General features: G+C 43.2%; 1 protein-coding gene across 4 annotated transcripts in view; it reads right to left on the minus strand.

Annotated features, from left to right (window-relative positions):
- Window positions 1–14,008, minus strand: part of raraa (retinoic acid receptor, alpha a) — a 152,063-nt gene that overhangs the window by 39,977 nt on the left and 98,078 nt on the right. The window contains exon 2 of one of the 4 annotated variants that reach the window (XM_079659693.1): window positions 9,582–9,658. The exons of the other annotated variants lie outside the window; for them this stretch is intronic. Within the exon in view, the coding sequence (XP_079515819.1) occupies window positions 9,582–9,630 (49 nt within the window). The 5' untranslated portion in view covers window positions 9,631–9,658. The remainder of the gene's footprint in view (window positions 1–9,581; window positions 9,659–14,008) is intronic. 4 annotated transcript variants of the gene reach the window in all.

Below are 14,008 nucleotides of genomic sequence, written 5' to 3' on the forward strand. Positions count from 1 at the left end.
GTTGTGGCTTTTAAAAAACAATGACTTGTGATTGTCATGTGATCTGGAGTAGGGTTGCCAGCTGAAATTCCTGTGCATGTTCAGTGGGCGAGATTAAGGCTAGGCACCCACTACTAGATGTTATTTTTGTTTGGGAGAACATGGAGGATTACGTGACTTTTTTCATCTTCACACCATCGAAAATGAAAATCTGTATTATTTAATAAAAAATAAATAAAAGGAAGACCATATCCGGAATATGTCTGGCATTTTTATAATTGATTGGGTGTCCCAGACAAGGTCTAAAATATGTAAAGGCAGTTTCTGTGGCTGTAGATTTAGAAAACAAAATCAATTCTTTACATGCAATATTAAGCGTTTTCTACTCTTTTGGTATGTTGACTATTCCAAATTGGCCTGTGAATGCATCTTTAGACAGAATACATTAGCTTCATTAACAGCCATTTTAAATGTATCATCATTAACGTGTAAATGGCCCAAAACCAGTGTGACTTGTGTTGCAATCTACACCCCTGCCTGAACAATGACTTCCCTCCTCCCCCGCCCACACCTGAGCCACAGGCCACAGCTGGGTCGGACCAACATGGTTTCTGAGAGGGATTATCGGCATGGATCCTGGCAGGGGGGCTCGGCCCGCTCGGCCCGCTCCGCCCCCACTGACTGTGACACTTATTTAATGCAGGCCCCAGTGTGTTTACCCTGCCTGATAAGAGCCCAGTGTGCAGGCCTGGCCGCGGCGACCCCTGATAGCACAGCCACACATTCCTTGACAGGATTAGCCCTATGAGTAATGGCTGTCAGAAAATGCTAATTTTCCAAGCTCTGTTTTCTTCTCCGAGGGGAGAGCATTCATCCTGGGGTAATACTCTGTGATAGCAGAGAACAAACTAAGAGATAACGGATTGTTGATCATTGCTTATTATGAAGGGGGAGGCATGAATACAAGATTAGGCCGGAAAAAAAGTCATTTTCTCAAAGCTTGATTACATATTTTTAAACAAAGAAGCAACTTTGTCATCCTCAAAAAGAGCTGAATAAATCCAGATGCTTTGTATAAAACAAATGTAGTGTTAAAGTGCTTTTTGGGTATAGGGAATTGCATTACATCACATCAACAGAAAAGACAAGTGCTGGTTTAGTGCCAGAAACACAGAAAACCATACACATAATATGAGCATACACACTTGATTATCATTAATGTAGGGAAGTGAGAGTGACCTGTGGTCTGTAATGCATCTTCCTGACTGTGTAAAGTAAAAGAGTGACACAAGGTTTGTCCAACATTGGCTGATCTTGGCCCAGCATCAACAAGTGCCAGACAAAAACACAAAAAAGTACTTTAGCTGGGCGCAAAACCAGAGAGAATGAGATAGCGTATCGTTTCCCTAACTCAACACCGATAGGCGAGACTTTGTTGCGTGTAGCTCAGCCTTCAAAGTGTTTTTGCATAAAGTCCAGGCCCTCGGATGGAGTGGCCTGATGAAAGCCCCGTTCAGACGTGGATGCTTTTGCGGAGATAAACGGTTATGTAAGTGCGTATAATAGAGGGAAACCACCAGAGGTAAAAACAGAGTCCTTGATTCGGAAGAGCCCAGCGGAGAGTAGTGGGGGGGAGAGAGTGGGGAGAAGGATTTTTTAGGAGGCCATTCAAAGAGTTTTATGGGCAAGGGCGGAGAGGAGATTGCCGGCTGGACCTTGAGGGTGTCAAACTATTTTTACTGCCCCCACTCTCCTTCATTCTACGCCCAATCTGGGGTGTTAGGAAGCAGTAAAAAGTGCTCTCCTTGCCCTTCCTCCCCCCAAGGTGATGTCCAGGTCTCTGTCACACTGTGGGGCAAAACATGCTGTCAACAGTATTATGCCATAACTGTGATGATGCACCATAATCCCTCCACCCCCCACTCATACCCGCTGGCATGGTTCCAGACTTCCTCCTGCCGGGTTCACATGTCCCCTGGGTGCATGTCGGTGTGTTTATTTGCGAGTGTGTGTGTGCCGAGGTTGGCTTTAAGTCTACCTGAAACTACCACTCCGTTCCCCTTGCTGCTATTACGGTTTCTGTGTGTGCGTGTGTGTGTGTGTGTGTGTGTGTGTGTGTGTGTGTGTTTGTTTGCACAGCTGGTTTTGTGCAGCCCAGACAGGCAGCACCAGCCAAACCCAACAGCTGTGCTTCCCGACTGCGAGCCAATGTGTAATGAGGGCCCGACCCTTCGATGTGAGAACAAGCTGCAGTCATCGATGAACACCGCAATGCTTCCAACCCTCTTCTGTCAATCTACCGGATACACACACACACACACACACACACACACACACACACACACACACACACACACACACACACACACACACACACACACACACACACACACACACACACACACACACACACACACACACACACACACACACACACACACACACACACACACACACACACACACACACACACACACACAAAGCCTGACCTAAAGTTAAACTGTTCTAAAGATTTCTACACCAGGGCTTGGCTATCCTCAGTGTCTGTGCTTCTAAAAAAAAAAGACCCTCTTAGTGGCTGCAGGGATTTTGTGAAAGCTACCCCCCTGTCATTATCCCTTTAATGTCCCTCTGACAGCAGATTCCAGCATTTATGGTACAGGCCTATATCTGCCCATAAAGCCTTTTATTGTTTAGCCTAGCTCTATGGTGGCCGTAACCTGGTTTTCCCATTTTTTATGGGGACCTTCACTATATCACAGAGGGGAGGACAAAGCTGCCCACCATCGGTGTTTACCAAAGTATGGCCTACTCATAAATCCATCATGGCCGGCGGCATTCTGGAAATACCTCAGCAGAGGGAGAGAAAGGCAGAGAGGAGGGGGGAGGAGACATGGCTTATTGTATAGCTTGTAATCGCCCACACTCTGCGGCCTTGAGTTAGAAGCCCATCTCCGCAATGATCATTAGGTCTATGTTCTTTTTGCACAGTCCATCACTCAGCAAATCAAGGGAAAATTGCTATAGATGTTACCCTGGAGGAAGGATGTCTCAATATCAGTCATCCCGGACTCAGAATGGCCCCCATTAGCTGTCAGAAACAGGGAGATGTTTAGTACATACGGATGGACACACCGTTAATTCTATTAAGAAAGACAAGAGACTGAAACACAGAGAGCGAGCGAGAGGGAGGATGAGAGGCTGAAAGAAAAGGACGAGGAAGTAAATTAGAGTAAAGAGGATGTATGACGGGGATAAACAAATCAATGAGCCGTGGGCAGTTTGTTTTACAAATGTGAGTTCTGCAAGGTATTTTCTAATACTGAAAAGATCAACATTACTGATTACTCACATAAAAAGAGGCTGGAAGAGCAGCGGGCTAGTGACATCTGGAGTTAAAGATGGCCAACATTTAGAAATCAGAAATTATGCTGCATCGAAGTTTGTTTTTAAAAATGTGTTTCACTACTTCCTGCTCAGATTGGTATAGGAAGAGCTCATTTGATATGAAAACGAGTTCCAGATGTGTTTCTGCTGTTGCTCTGTAAGGGAATAACAACAAAAAGAGACAAAAACTGAATTTTAAAAGCATGCACAATGCTCAAAGACAGAGCCGAATGTTTGTGTGTGTGGGTTACCTGACATGCGGTAGCAGCCAAGTGTTCTGCATGACACACAACAAATCAATGACCTGCATTACAAAGTAAGAAGCAGACGAGGAGTATAAGAGATGACCTGCTCCAGGAAAGCCCGTGGGGAAAGAGGGACACGAAGATGATTGGCATTACTGATGCAATTACAACTCAGGCTGCATCCTATTAATCCATGCATGATTCCATTGATTTCTCCATTTCCGCCATCCAGCTTCTCGAACGAAGCCGTGCCCTCTTGGCCTCGAAGCAAAGCTCGCGAAAAACGGAGCGATGAAGTGAGAGCGGGAAATCAAAACAAGACGTCTTCTCGTGAAAACACACTTCCCATGAGAGAAATAAAGTGTACTATGGGTGTCTCCACTGGCAACCATTTTGAACATACAGGAAAACATTGAAACGGTGTACTCTTCCCTCACTGATTGACTTTTTAAACCGTTTACCTCGACCTGTGCATTGAGTTCATGATTAATAGACTGATGCATGTTGGAAAATATTTTATTAAGTGTATTTATAATGATAATATCTGAACTCTATCAATGTTCATTTGTCTTTTTTGTTATTGTTTCATATGTGATATTCCAACTCTTTCTTTGTTTCTTATCTTGAATGTTATTGTACTAGTACTGTTGTCTTGTTCTGTACAGGGGGGTGTAAAAATAGACAACATGCACAACAGCTTTTAATGTACCTAAGTAACCCCATTCATCCTCCTCTAACAGAGATGTTAGGCACTGCTGTCGAGGCACTGTGTTTAAAAGGCACGCTCTGTGTCACTAACATTACCCCCCCCCCCCCCCCCGGCTCTCCTCCCTTTTACAGTGTTTCCCTCTCTCCCACCCTGCCGCTCGCTTCTCGCCGGCTTCCTCCTCTCCAGTTTTTGAAATGTCGCAGAGGGACGATTTCCCTTTTTCCATTCAGAAGTGTGATGCTCGGGGTGGCCTGGAGGGGATATGAGAGGAGGTAGTGAGGTGGTGGGGGTTAGTGGTTCCCTTTAAGTGGATTGCCCCTCTTGTTGTGCCCAGCCTAAAGCATTATAACACCTCGACAAGTGACCTCCACTTGAGCGGTGCCCCTTTACACCGGCGCCGGGCAGGGCACGCTGATTGTTGTGCTCAGTACAAAGAGCCAATGTGTGCCATGAACCGCGCAGAGGTTGGATAACTGCAGGCTGAATGTGCAGTCAACACTCACGGAAACGTTTGCGTGTGTGTGTGTGTGTGTGTGTGTGTGTGTGTGTGTGTGTGTGTGTGTGTGTGTGTGTGTGTGTGTGTGTGTGTGTGTGTTTGATACAGCTATAATCCTGCCTTTGCTCTAACATAAAACGGACTGCTCTCTTTTGATCACACGTGCTTGTTGCATCCAGCGGAAGTTAAGAGATATGGGTTTTTAGGCTCTTTTTTTTGTGAAAAGTGTATTTATTTCTATTTTAACTCGCAGATTGGACATTTATAACTGTCTGTTGCACTTTTTAAATTTTTTTATGTTTAATAAAATATGTATTTTTCATTGTTGGAGGAGCCTCGGACTAGCTATGGTGCATATATACATTCTTAGATCTTTGAATTGAATCAAATTGAATTTCACACAGGTTGGACAACTGCAGGCCGAATGTGCAGTCAACACTAATGGAAACGTTTGCATGTGCACGTGTGTGTGTGTGTGTGTGTGTGTGTGTGTGTGTGTGTGTGTGTGTGTGCGTGTGTGTGTGTGTGTGTGTGTGTGTTTGACACAGCTCTAATCCTGCCTTCATTAAACTGACATGCTCTCTTCTGCGCACATGTGCTTGTTGCATCCAGCTTTTCATGTTTTCAAGTGTGCGTAAGTTCCCCCGGCGAGGGATGTGAAATGCACCAAAGTGTCGCGCTGGTTCAGATGTTAATGAAACATGTGAAATCCCCCTGCTTAGCCAGCAAGTTGTGGACCCGAGGACAACAAAGGCCCGCGGGAAAGCAACAGACTGCCGAGGCTCAGAGCATGACAAATGCCCCTGCCATCGTCACCGCTGTGGCCCCTGTTACTCTGCCTTTTACAGGGGGGTGGGGGGGGGGGATCTTCCTCATTCTAACCTGGGGAGGGGAGCAGGAGGAGGGTTAATGGAATGGATGACTCCGCCACATTAAAAGAGAAGGGAGCAGAGTGATGAGGGCGAGGGAGGAGGAGTCATCAGCATTTCAAAAGAATGAGGCGCAGGGAATGTAGATGGAGCAGCTACTCCCCTCTCTCCCATCCCTCTGTTTTTGTCCACCCCACCCTGACCCCAGTGCGAGTGTAGATATATATTTATACGTATGAAAGAGATGAGTTAATTGGATGAGAGGCAGCCCTTTTATACCCACAAGTCCCAGAGGTGCGACCGGGTCAACTTCATCTGGAAACCCTGACAGTGAAAAGTGTCGGAGCGGAGACTCAAAGGTTTGCAAAGGAAGAGGCTCGTCCTTTGTCAGGAGTGGACAACAAACCCAAAGGGCTGCGGTGGAAATTGATATCAATGTCAGAGTTTTTGTCTCTCAGGCTCTGCCTTGTCCCACGCTTCGTATTAGGCGGTAATGCAGAAATACACTGAAATTCCAAATAGGGAACTGCTGAAATGCTCACCAACGTCACACGGCTTATCGTCTGCATCTCCCGACACAGAGAGGCTCTTGTGATGTTGCCTAACAGCGTTACACGTTCTCACAGATTAACCACAATTCAAATCTGCAAGTCGAGCTGTCAAAGAGGTGCAGAAGTTATGAAATATGTGTTTTTAGGCTCTTTTTTTTGTTCACTTCGTTCTGCTCTAACTTGCAGATTGGACATTTATAACTATTTCTTGCACTCATTTATTTCGTATTTCATTGTTTTATATTATGTTGCATTGTTGGAGGAGCCTGGGACTTTAGATTTGAATTACCAAAACTACACTCTAGTAGGGCTGCTCAATTCATCGTATTTTAAATCGCAATTACAATATTGGCTTGCAAAGATTAGGAAAACAACATAATCGAAATAAAACTATTATTTATTTATTTAAAAAAATATATATATTTATTTGTATTGGTTTTTCAGTTGAATTATACTTAAAGTTCAGGGTAATCAACTGTTAAAAACAGACTGTTCACATTTATTTTGTTCAATAAATGGATGTAATTAAAAGTTTTTAATAATCGTGATATCAATTATTGACCCAAATAATCGAGATTATTATTTTTGCCATAATCGAGCAGCCCTACACTCTAGCTAATGTGCATATGACAATACATTTTCAACATTAAAAACCCCATCCATTCAAAATAAAAGCAACATAATGTTCCCCCTCTTAGGTAGACCCATGTCGGAAACTTTAAATGAAAACACTTCCACCTTTGTGGCTTCTTCAGAACTCTATCTGTGACCAAACTTCCATTTGCTAAAAAAAGGAGCACAGAGGGTCTTTGAACAAGATATAAATAAGGCTATGTAGTCACTATGGCTACCCGAACCATCTGTGTGGTGAACCCGTAGAGAGGGGGAGTGTCTCAATAGTAAGTAAATAGGCTGATACAAAAAGTGAATGGCTCAGAAGGGCAGATCATTAGCTCGCCACGTCTAACCATTCTCTGTGTGATACCAGGGAGGGAGGGGGTCGGGTTGATACATGAAAAAAGAAGCTTGATAATATTTAACCAGCGGAGATCTATCATCAATCCGGTCCCCCCCGCCCCCCCCCCCCCCCCCCCCACATCATCAGTCCTCCCCCCCAGCTCTGGCCCATTGTCATTAAATCCCTAGCTCCCTTTCACTCCTTTATTCAATATTTTTTGAGCTATTGTTCCACCTTACATGCCCCCCCTGAACTACATTACTTTTCCCACTCGGTGGTGAAAGGAGAGGAGCAACAGCCAGAAAAAGACATAATATGTTATGGTGTCAGGAGCAACAAAAACGTCAGCGGGCCACGGCAAAAGTCTGGGTTGTGCACTTTCTCCTCCGGCACACACACACACACACACTCTCCTTCTGTTTGCACACACACGCTCGCACGGTGACCCTTTGGGCTTTTCGTGGTTCTTTGAATGAAAAAGAGAAGTCATTTATCCGACTCATCTTCACTGCACCTCGCAGCACCTTTTAAAAACACTCTTTATTCCTCGCTAACGCTAAAGCTGCACCTTACTGACAGCATGATGGAGAGCCCCATTCTGCCTGCCTGCCTTTCTTCTTCTTCTTCTTCTTCTTCTTCTTCTTCTTCTTCTTCTTCACCTCCTTCTCTCTCCTCTCTGGAGCTTCTCCTGTCTTTCCATCCTTGCTGCCAACAGTCCTCGCAGTAAGGTGAAGGCCAAGCTTCAGAGACGATGTAAGAAAGTGTAGGAATGTGTGCATCTACAGTACGTGTGTGTGTGTGTGTGTCTGTGTGTGTGTGTGTGTGTTTGTCTTGGGGGTGTTTTGGCCTGGATCTCCATGTATCAGTGTTTGCATGTTTAATCTGGAGAAAAAAAAGGTGGCACAGTAAAATGTGCAAAAAGGTGCAGGCGGGGGAGTTGACAGAGGAGGTTGCACACGTATGGAGGTGAGAACAGGATTGCCAGGGGCTGATGGGAGGCCTGGCGTGTCACAGCTCATCAGGAGTAAACAAACTCCAGAGCTGTTATTCAGCCGCCATCCTTTAACCATGTCCTCTCTGTGGCTCTGTCACACTGCTGTAGCATGGCCCGCTGTTTACAAGCTTTACATGCAGGTCTTTAAATTCTGCTGATAAAATATTAATCCCCGCTTTTATATCTGTCCCTGAGGTTTATAAAGTTTGACAACATCGCAGATCCTACCATGTGTACCCATGTAGCTCTGACATTTTTATTTTAGCATGTCATCCCTTCTTGTTCTGCAAATGCATTTCCAAACGTTGTTGTGTTTGTACTGAATAAAAAAGCACTGTTTCAGCTCGCTCACAGTGAAGCGCCGGGCTGTCTAGACCGTGTTTGACCGGGGGGTGTGCCCGCTCTCAGGTCTGCATGTTTATCTGAGGTAGTCTCCATTCAACCAGGTAGACATCAACATTAAAATCTCTAACCCAGTTGGCCAACAGCCCATCTCTTTCATCACTTTCTCCCTCCATGCAGCATCCAGGTCCAAACAAAAGTCCCACCAATACTGCTGATACAACAAACAAGCATCTTACTCATAGCTTCATTCAAATTAGTTAAAATTACAAATATATGGACAATAAAACAATCAAATGTAGGATAAGTGTATCGAAGAGAAGATGACTTACCCAAAAATACCTTGGTCAAGCTTATTCAAAGTCATAAAAAGGGACATGTAGGTCTTGTTATGGTTTTATTAATGTCATCCTTCCCTGGCAACAGTATTCTTTTTTTGTCCCAGGTGTAATTAAATGTATTGGATGTAGCTACTAATGTAGCCGCCATATGGCTATCCGGCGGGCAGATCTGATACTCCAGGGATGCAGGAGGCTGTGTCTACATTACAGCAATTAAAGGTGCTTTAGCGGCAGATTGGGTAGAGGGCAGGCAGAGTAATGGGGGGTTAGGCCATTTAGACCTGTGTTGCTCTCATTCAACCAGCCAAAGGTACATCTGATATCATCAGTATTTTGTAAAAATAGACGACTGTAGCAACTATGACACAAGTGTGGTAACGGTCCAGGAGTGAAATACAATAAATAATGAGAAAAAACGGTAGGCACTGACAGTAATGACTCATAGTTTCTACACTTCCCTTCTTTCACTGTAACTTCCCTATGTTGCAAAATGGCTGAGATAAACATTGTATATTGGCACGCAATGGTTTTGACTCTTAATATGCCCATACTCTTCCCCCTCTACACCCTGACAACGGTAATGCAAAGCAAACACCACTGAGACATGAAAGAGCTAGAGGAATAACATATCCTACACAGTATTTATACTGTACCATACTCCTCTTTCCACGTGAAATGTATTTAATCTTGAATTCGCCCAGGTAGCTCACCTGGTAGAGTGGCCCTGGTTCGAATTGGACCTGTGGCCCTGTGCTGCATGAATCCCCCTCTCCATCTCTCAGCCTATCTAATAAGGGCAAAAAGGGCAAACATGTATTTTTTTATTAAACAGATCAATTAGTCATAATTATGTTTTACTTGGACTTGGAACAACGCACCAGGGGCAGGTTTTTTTGTGCTTTCAATTCTAACGTAAAGATAGAACAAAAATGTTATGCGGTGTCATCACTTGTTGACGTTCGGGTATTACACAGTTGGTGTTCAGCCGCCATACTTAACTGAGATGAAAAACAAAATTGATGTAGTAGACTTAAAATGTCTGACATACAGAGTAGATACGTTGTCCGTCAATACTACAAGTGGTGGGCTGTCGTCAGTGCATTGATAAAGGTCAATCACTGTCCTACCTTATATATATATATATATGGAAAAAAGACTCATGAAGAGTGTGTGAAAGAAAGTGGAGAAACTGTGTGTGAATAATTCATGAAGGACAGAAAGCGACAGTTAACGGGAGTGTGTCATTGGACACTGACGTTCATCCATCCATCCATCCATCCATCCATGAACCCCCCTCATCCACTATCTCTCTTTTTCTCTGCTCTGGGGAGTTCAGATAAAGGATAATGGATCTACTGACATTCAGCTGTCCCCAAAAAAGTCCCATAAAATAAACCCGTTAGTACGGAGCAGTATGCAAATACACACACGTGGCAGCCAAATGGACACACACAACGAGGCATATGTGGGCATCTGAACACAAACAGGTGTGTACACAGACGCACAAGCTCACACTCAAATGCACAAGACAAGATAAACATAGTGAATATATGAATTATACATGTATGAATACAAAGCTCTCCCTCCCTTTCTCTCTCACTTATGCAGACTATGGATTAAACATATGACAAAAATGTGGTTTTGGTCGTAATAACGGTTTTGACTCAGAAATCGGATTATTTGTAGGATCAACAAAGAAAATAACTTTCTTACAAGGCTCCAGACTAAAGTATTTTACCCCTTTCCCCTAAAGTATTATTTAAACTTCCCCAAAGCTTGTATTATAAAGTAAATATCTATGTTTTACTGCTGTGAAAGCACTTCAAACAACTGTATTTATTCCAGTTTCTCGCCAAAAAATAAAATTCTACAAGATTAGATATGAACTGAACAATTGATAACCGTATAATGTACATATGGCCCTTTTTTTGACTGCCTAGACGAGAGCATAAATGCATCATAATGTGTCACAAAGTATCTTCGCTCAGGCTGCTAACAGCTAACGTTACTAATCAAATCAAATCAAGTTTTATTTATATAGTACATTTTTAAAACGATTTTTGGTCGAGCCAAAGTGCTGTACATGCAATAAAAATACTTTACAATAAAGACACTTTTCAACAAATACTAGCTCTTAGTATGTTTATAATGTAGCATTATCATGGATCGACAACTAGAAAGCATTAATGCCAATCACTGGATCGCATATTTTTACTGAATGTCGGCCTTTCAGCTGTAGAACATTATCTCAGACTATGATGGCTTTGTAATCAATCCGTGATTCATATACGTGCCAAACTCAGGGGGGATTTCACGCATCAACTGGGGCCAGTTACACCACTAACACATATCATTTTGCTGAGGGAGTAGCGAGACTACACCTCAGGGTTTAACGGTCAAACACAAGCAGTTAGCCAGAGTGCTTCGGGCTGAACTTGGAGTGATTATCATAATTTGTGTCGGAGTAGCGTCAGCTGAATAACAATGACCAATAATGCAATGACGCCAATGATGTCCCTGTCCATATAACACTCACAGTTCAGGCCCTGCTTCCTCATTACTGATGGATGAGCTGCATGTGACTAAAACACATGGAGGGAGAAGCAGATACACACAGGTTGTACACAGACGTGAAGTCAGTACCCTGTATCTCGATAGACACAAGCTGATTACACAGGTCCAGTCGATAGATGTGAAAAAACAATCAATGATTTAAATTAGAAGACCAACTGGCCTGAGACATCACCCACAGAGCCACAGATACTCATTAGAGAAAAAACATGATTTACTTAAAGGGGCCCTGTTGTGCTTTTGGGGATTTACCATTTCCTGTAGTGTGTTATAAAGGTTTTTAGAGCATGTAAATAGTCTGCAAACACTAAAATCCCAAAGTGGATTCCTTTGTTTACTTCTGTGACATCACTATGTAACACTCCCACATCTATTGGCTAACACTCCAACACAATGTATTTGATAAGCTAAGGGGCGGGACATCAAGCTGTTGATCAATCACAACAGAGCCGCCAGCTAACCAATCAGAGCAGACTGGGCTCTGGTTTCAGACAGAGGGTGAAAAGAACAGACAGTATGAGAACAATAAAGCATGTAAACATGTCAAAGTGAAAGCACAACATTGAAATAGGACCTGGAATTGAGCATCAGATGTCCTCTTTAAAGTAAAGTACAATACGGTTTTTCCAGATGACAGAAATAGAGTGGTAAAAAGGACACATTTTTCAAGTTCTCCTTGGTGGTGTGTTCAAGGACACTCTGACATACAACATTTGAATACTGGCTGTCATAAAGCTATATAAGGTACTTTGTTACAGTCCACCGCTGACACACACACACACACACACACACACACACACACACACACACACACACACACACACACACACACACACACACACACACACACACACACACACACACACACACACACACACACACACACACACACACACACACACACACACACACACACACACACACACACACACACACACACACACACACACACACACACACACACACACACACACACACGGCGTGTACAGCAAATCCCACCATCAGCAACATGCAGGTGCACGATCATTCCAGCAAGGACACAACAATGGACACCATCCTCTCTCCCAATATGCCAAAAACCAGTCGTCTGGCAAAACAGCTGAGTGGGACACATCATCCCTGGTATTTCTGTTGTCCCGAAGCAGAGCCACACAATTTGGCTGACATACACGCATGCAACTACAATGGCAGAGCCTTATAAACCCAGTGAAATGTTTCTTTTCTGTGGGTTTTATAGCAGATAAAATGCATATCTCGTCTGTTTTCCATTATAATCTCTTTCACAGAGCTCACCAGATGCTACTGCGGTCTCCAAAGCTAAACTAGGGCCTCATGTAATGGTCTTAATAATGTCATATGAAAATGCTTTGCAATGTTTTAAGATGCAGGAGAAAAACACTTTACCGTAGACCAGAACGTATTTTCTTTCCTGTAAAAGAGCAATGTTGGCATGGTAACAAATGCAATCAGAAATGGCCCACTCCTGAAAAAAGAAAATACAATTTGGCAGAAACATCCATTTTCAAGGAAGTAAGCACTTGGTTCTAAGAATAGAAGAGAATGGAGATATAGAGCATAATGGGAAATAATAACAGGCAATTTCAGTGAATGGACAAATACTGTACTTCATAACCAGTACTTCAAAAATAACCATCTTAATATAAATTGAGATTGATGTTGAAATCACATGAACTCCAAAACAGCGGGTCTCTATCAGAGATGCGTATTAAAAGCTTAAAGGGGAGGCTATTACGTTCATTTTAGGTTATTCTTGGGATTTTAGCATCTGCAGACCATTCACATGCACACAAACATATATAACACACTACAGGAAAGGGAACATAAGCAAAGGGACATTTTAAACCGTAGCTGGTGTTTCTAGGTTATGTGTAATTGTTTGGCTTGTTGAGGTGCTGGTTTAATTTCCCTTCACCTCACTTTTGAATATCTTAAGTATTTCCTTTCTTCTTCTTCACTTCTCTTCTCTCTCTGGATTTGTCTTAGACATCTTTCTTGTGTCACACACATCATTTCCTCCTTCTCTCTGTGCATATCTTATACTACATCGATTCTTTCCTCCTCCAATTGATCGTACTCGCTCATACCATCGTGCCTCAGTTCCTCCTCAGCTCCCAGAGGAAATGTACAACTCTATATAATCAACTTAACCGCTTCGCCTTCTGCCACTATGCCCGAGCTGCCATGAGGTTTCCTGGTCACACGGCTGCACTCCCTGGGCTTATCGGGCACTCTGCAGCAGCGAGAGGGAGCCAGCTGCCCCTCGTATGCCCGACTTTGTGGTTACACCGCTTGAGCAGCTAACAAAAGAATCTCTGATCCAGTGTGTGTATGTGTGGGTTACAAATACTGACTTTCGGTGGCTGCTTATAGCTTAGCTCAATATACTTTTTTCTGTGTGGTATTTCCACAAAGTAACAAAGTGTATTTTACATGTTTTGTGGTACAACTGAAAATAACTTTCTTTGATGCTTAGTGGCAGTTTACTTTATTTTATTACAGCAAAATCTGGCTTCTATACACATAGGTCTGATTGGTTGATCATTTA

Source organism: Notothenia rossii, assembly GCF_949606895.1.
Source record: "Notothenia rossii genome assembly, chromosome: 11".
Lineage (NCBI taxonomy): Eukaryota > Metazoa > Chordata > Actinopteri > Perciformes > Nototheniidae > Notothenia > Notothenia rossii.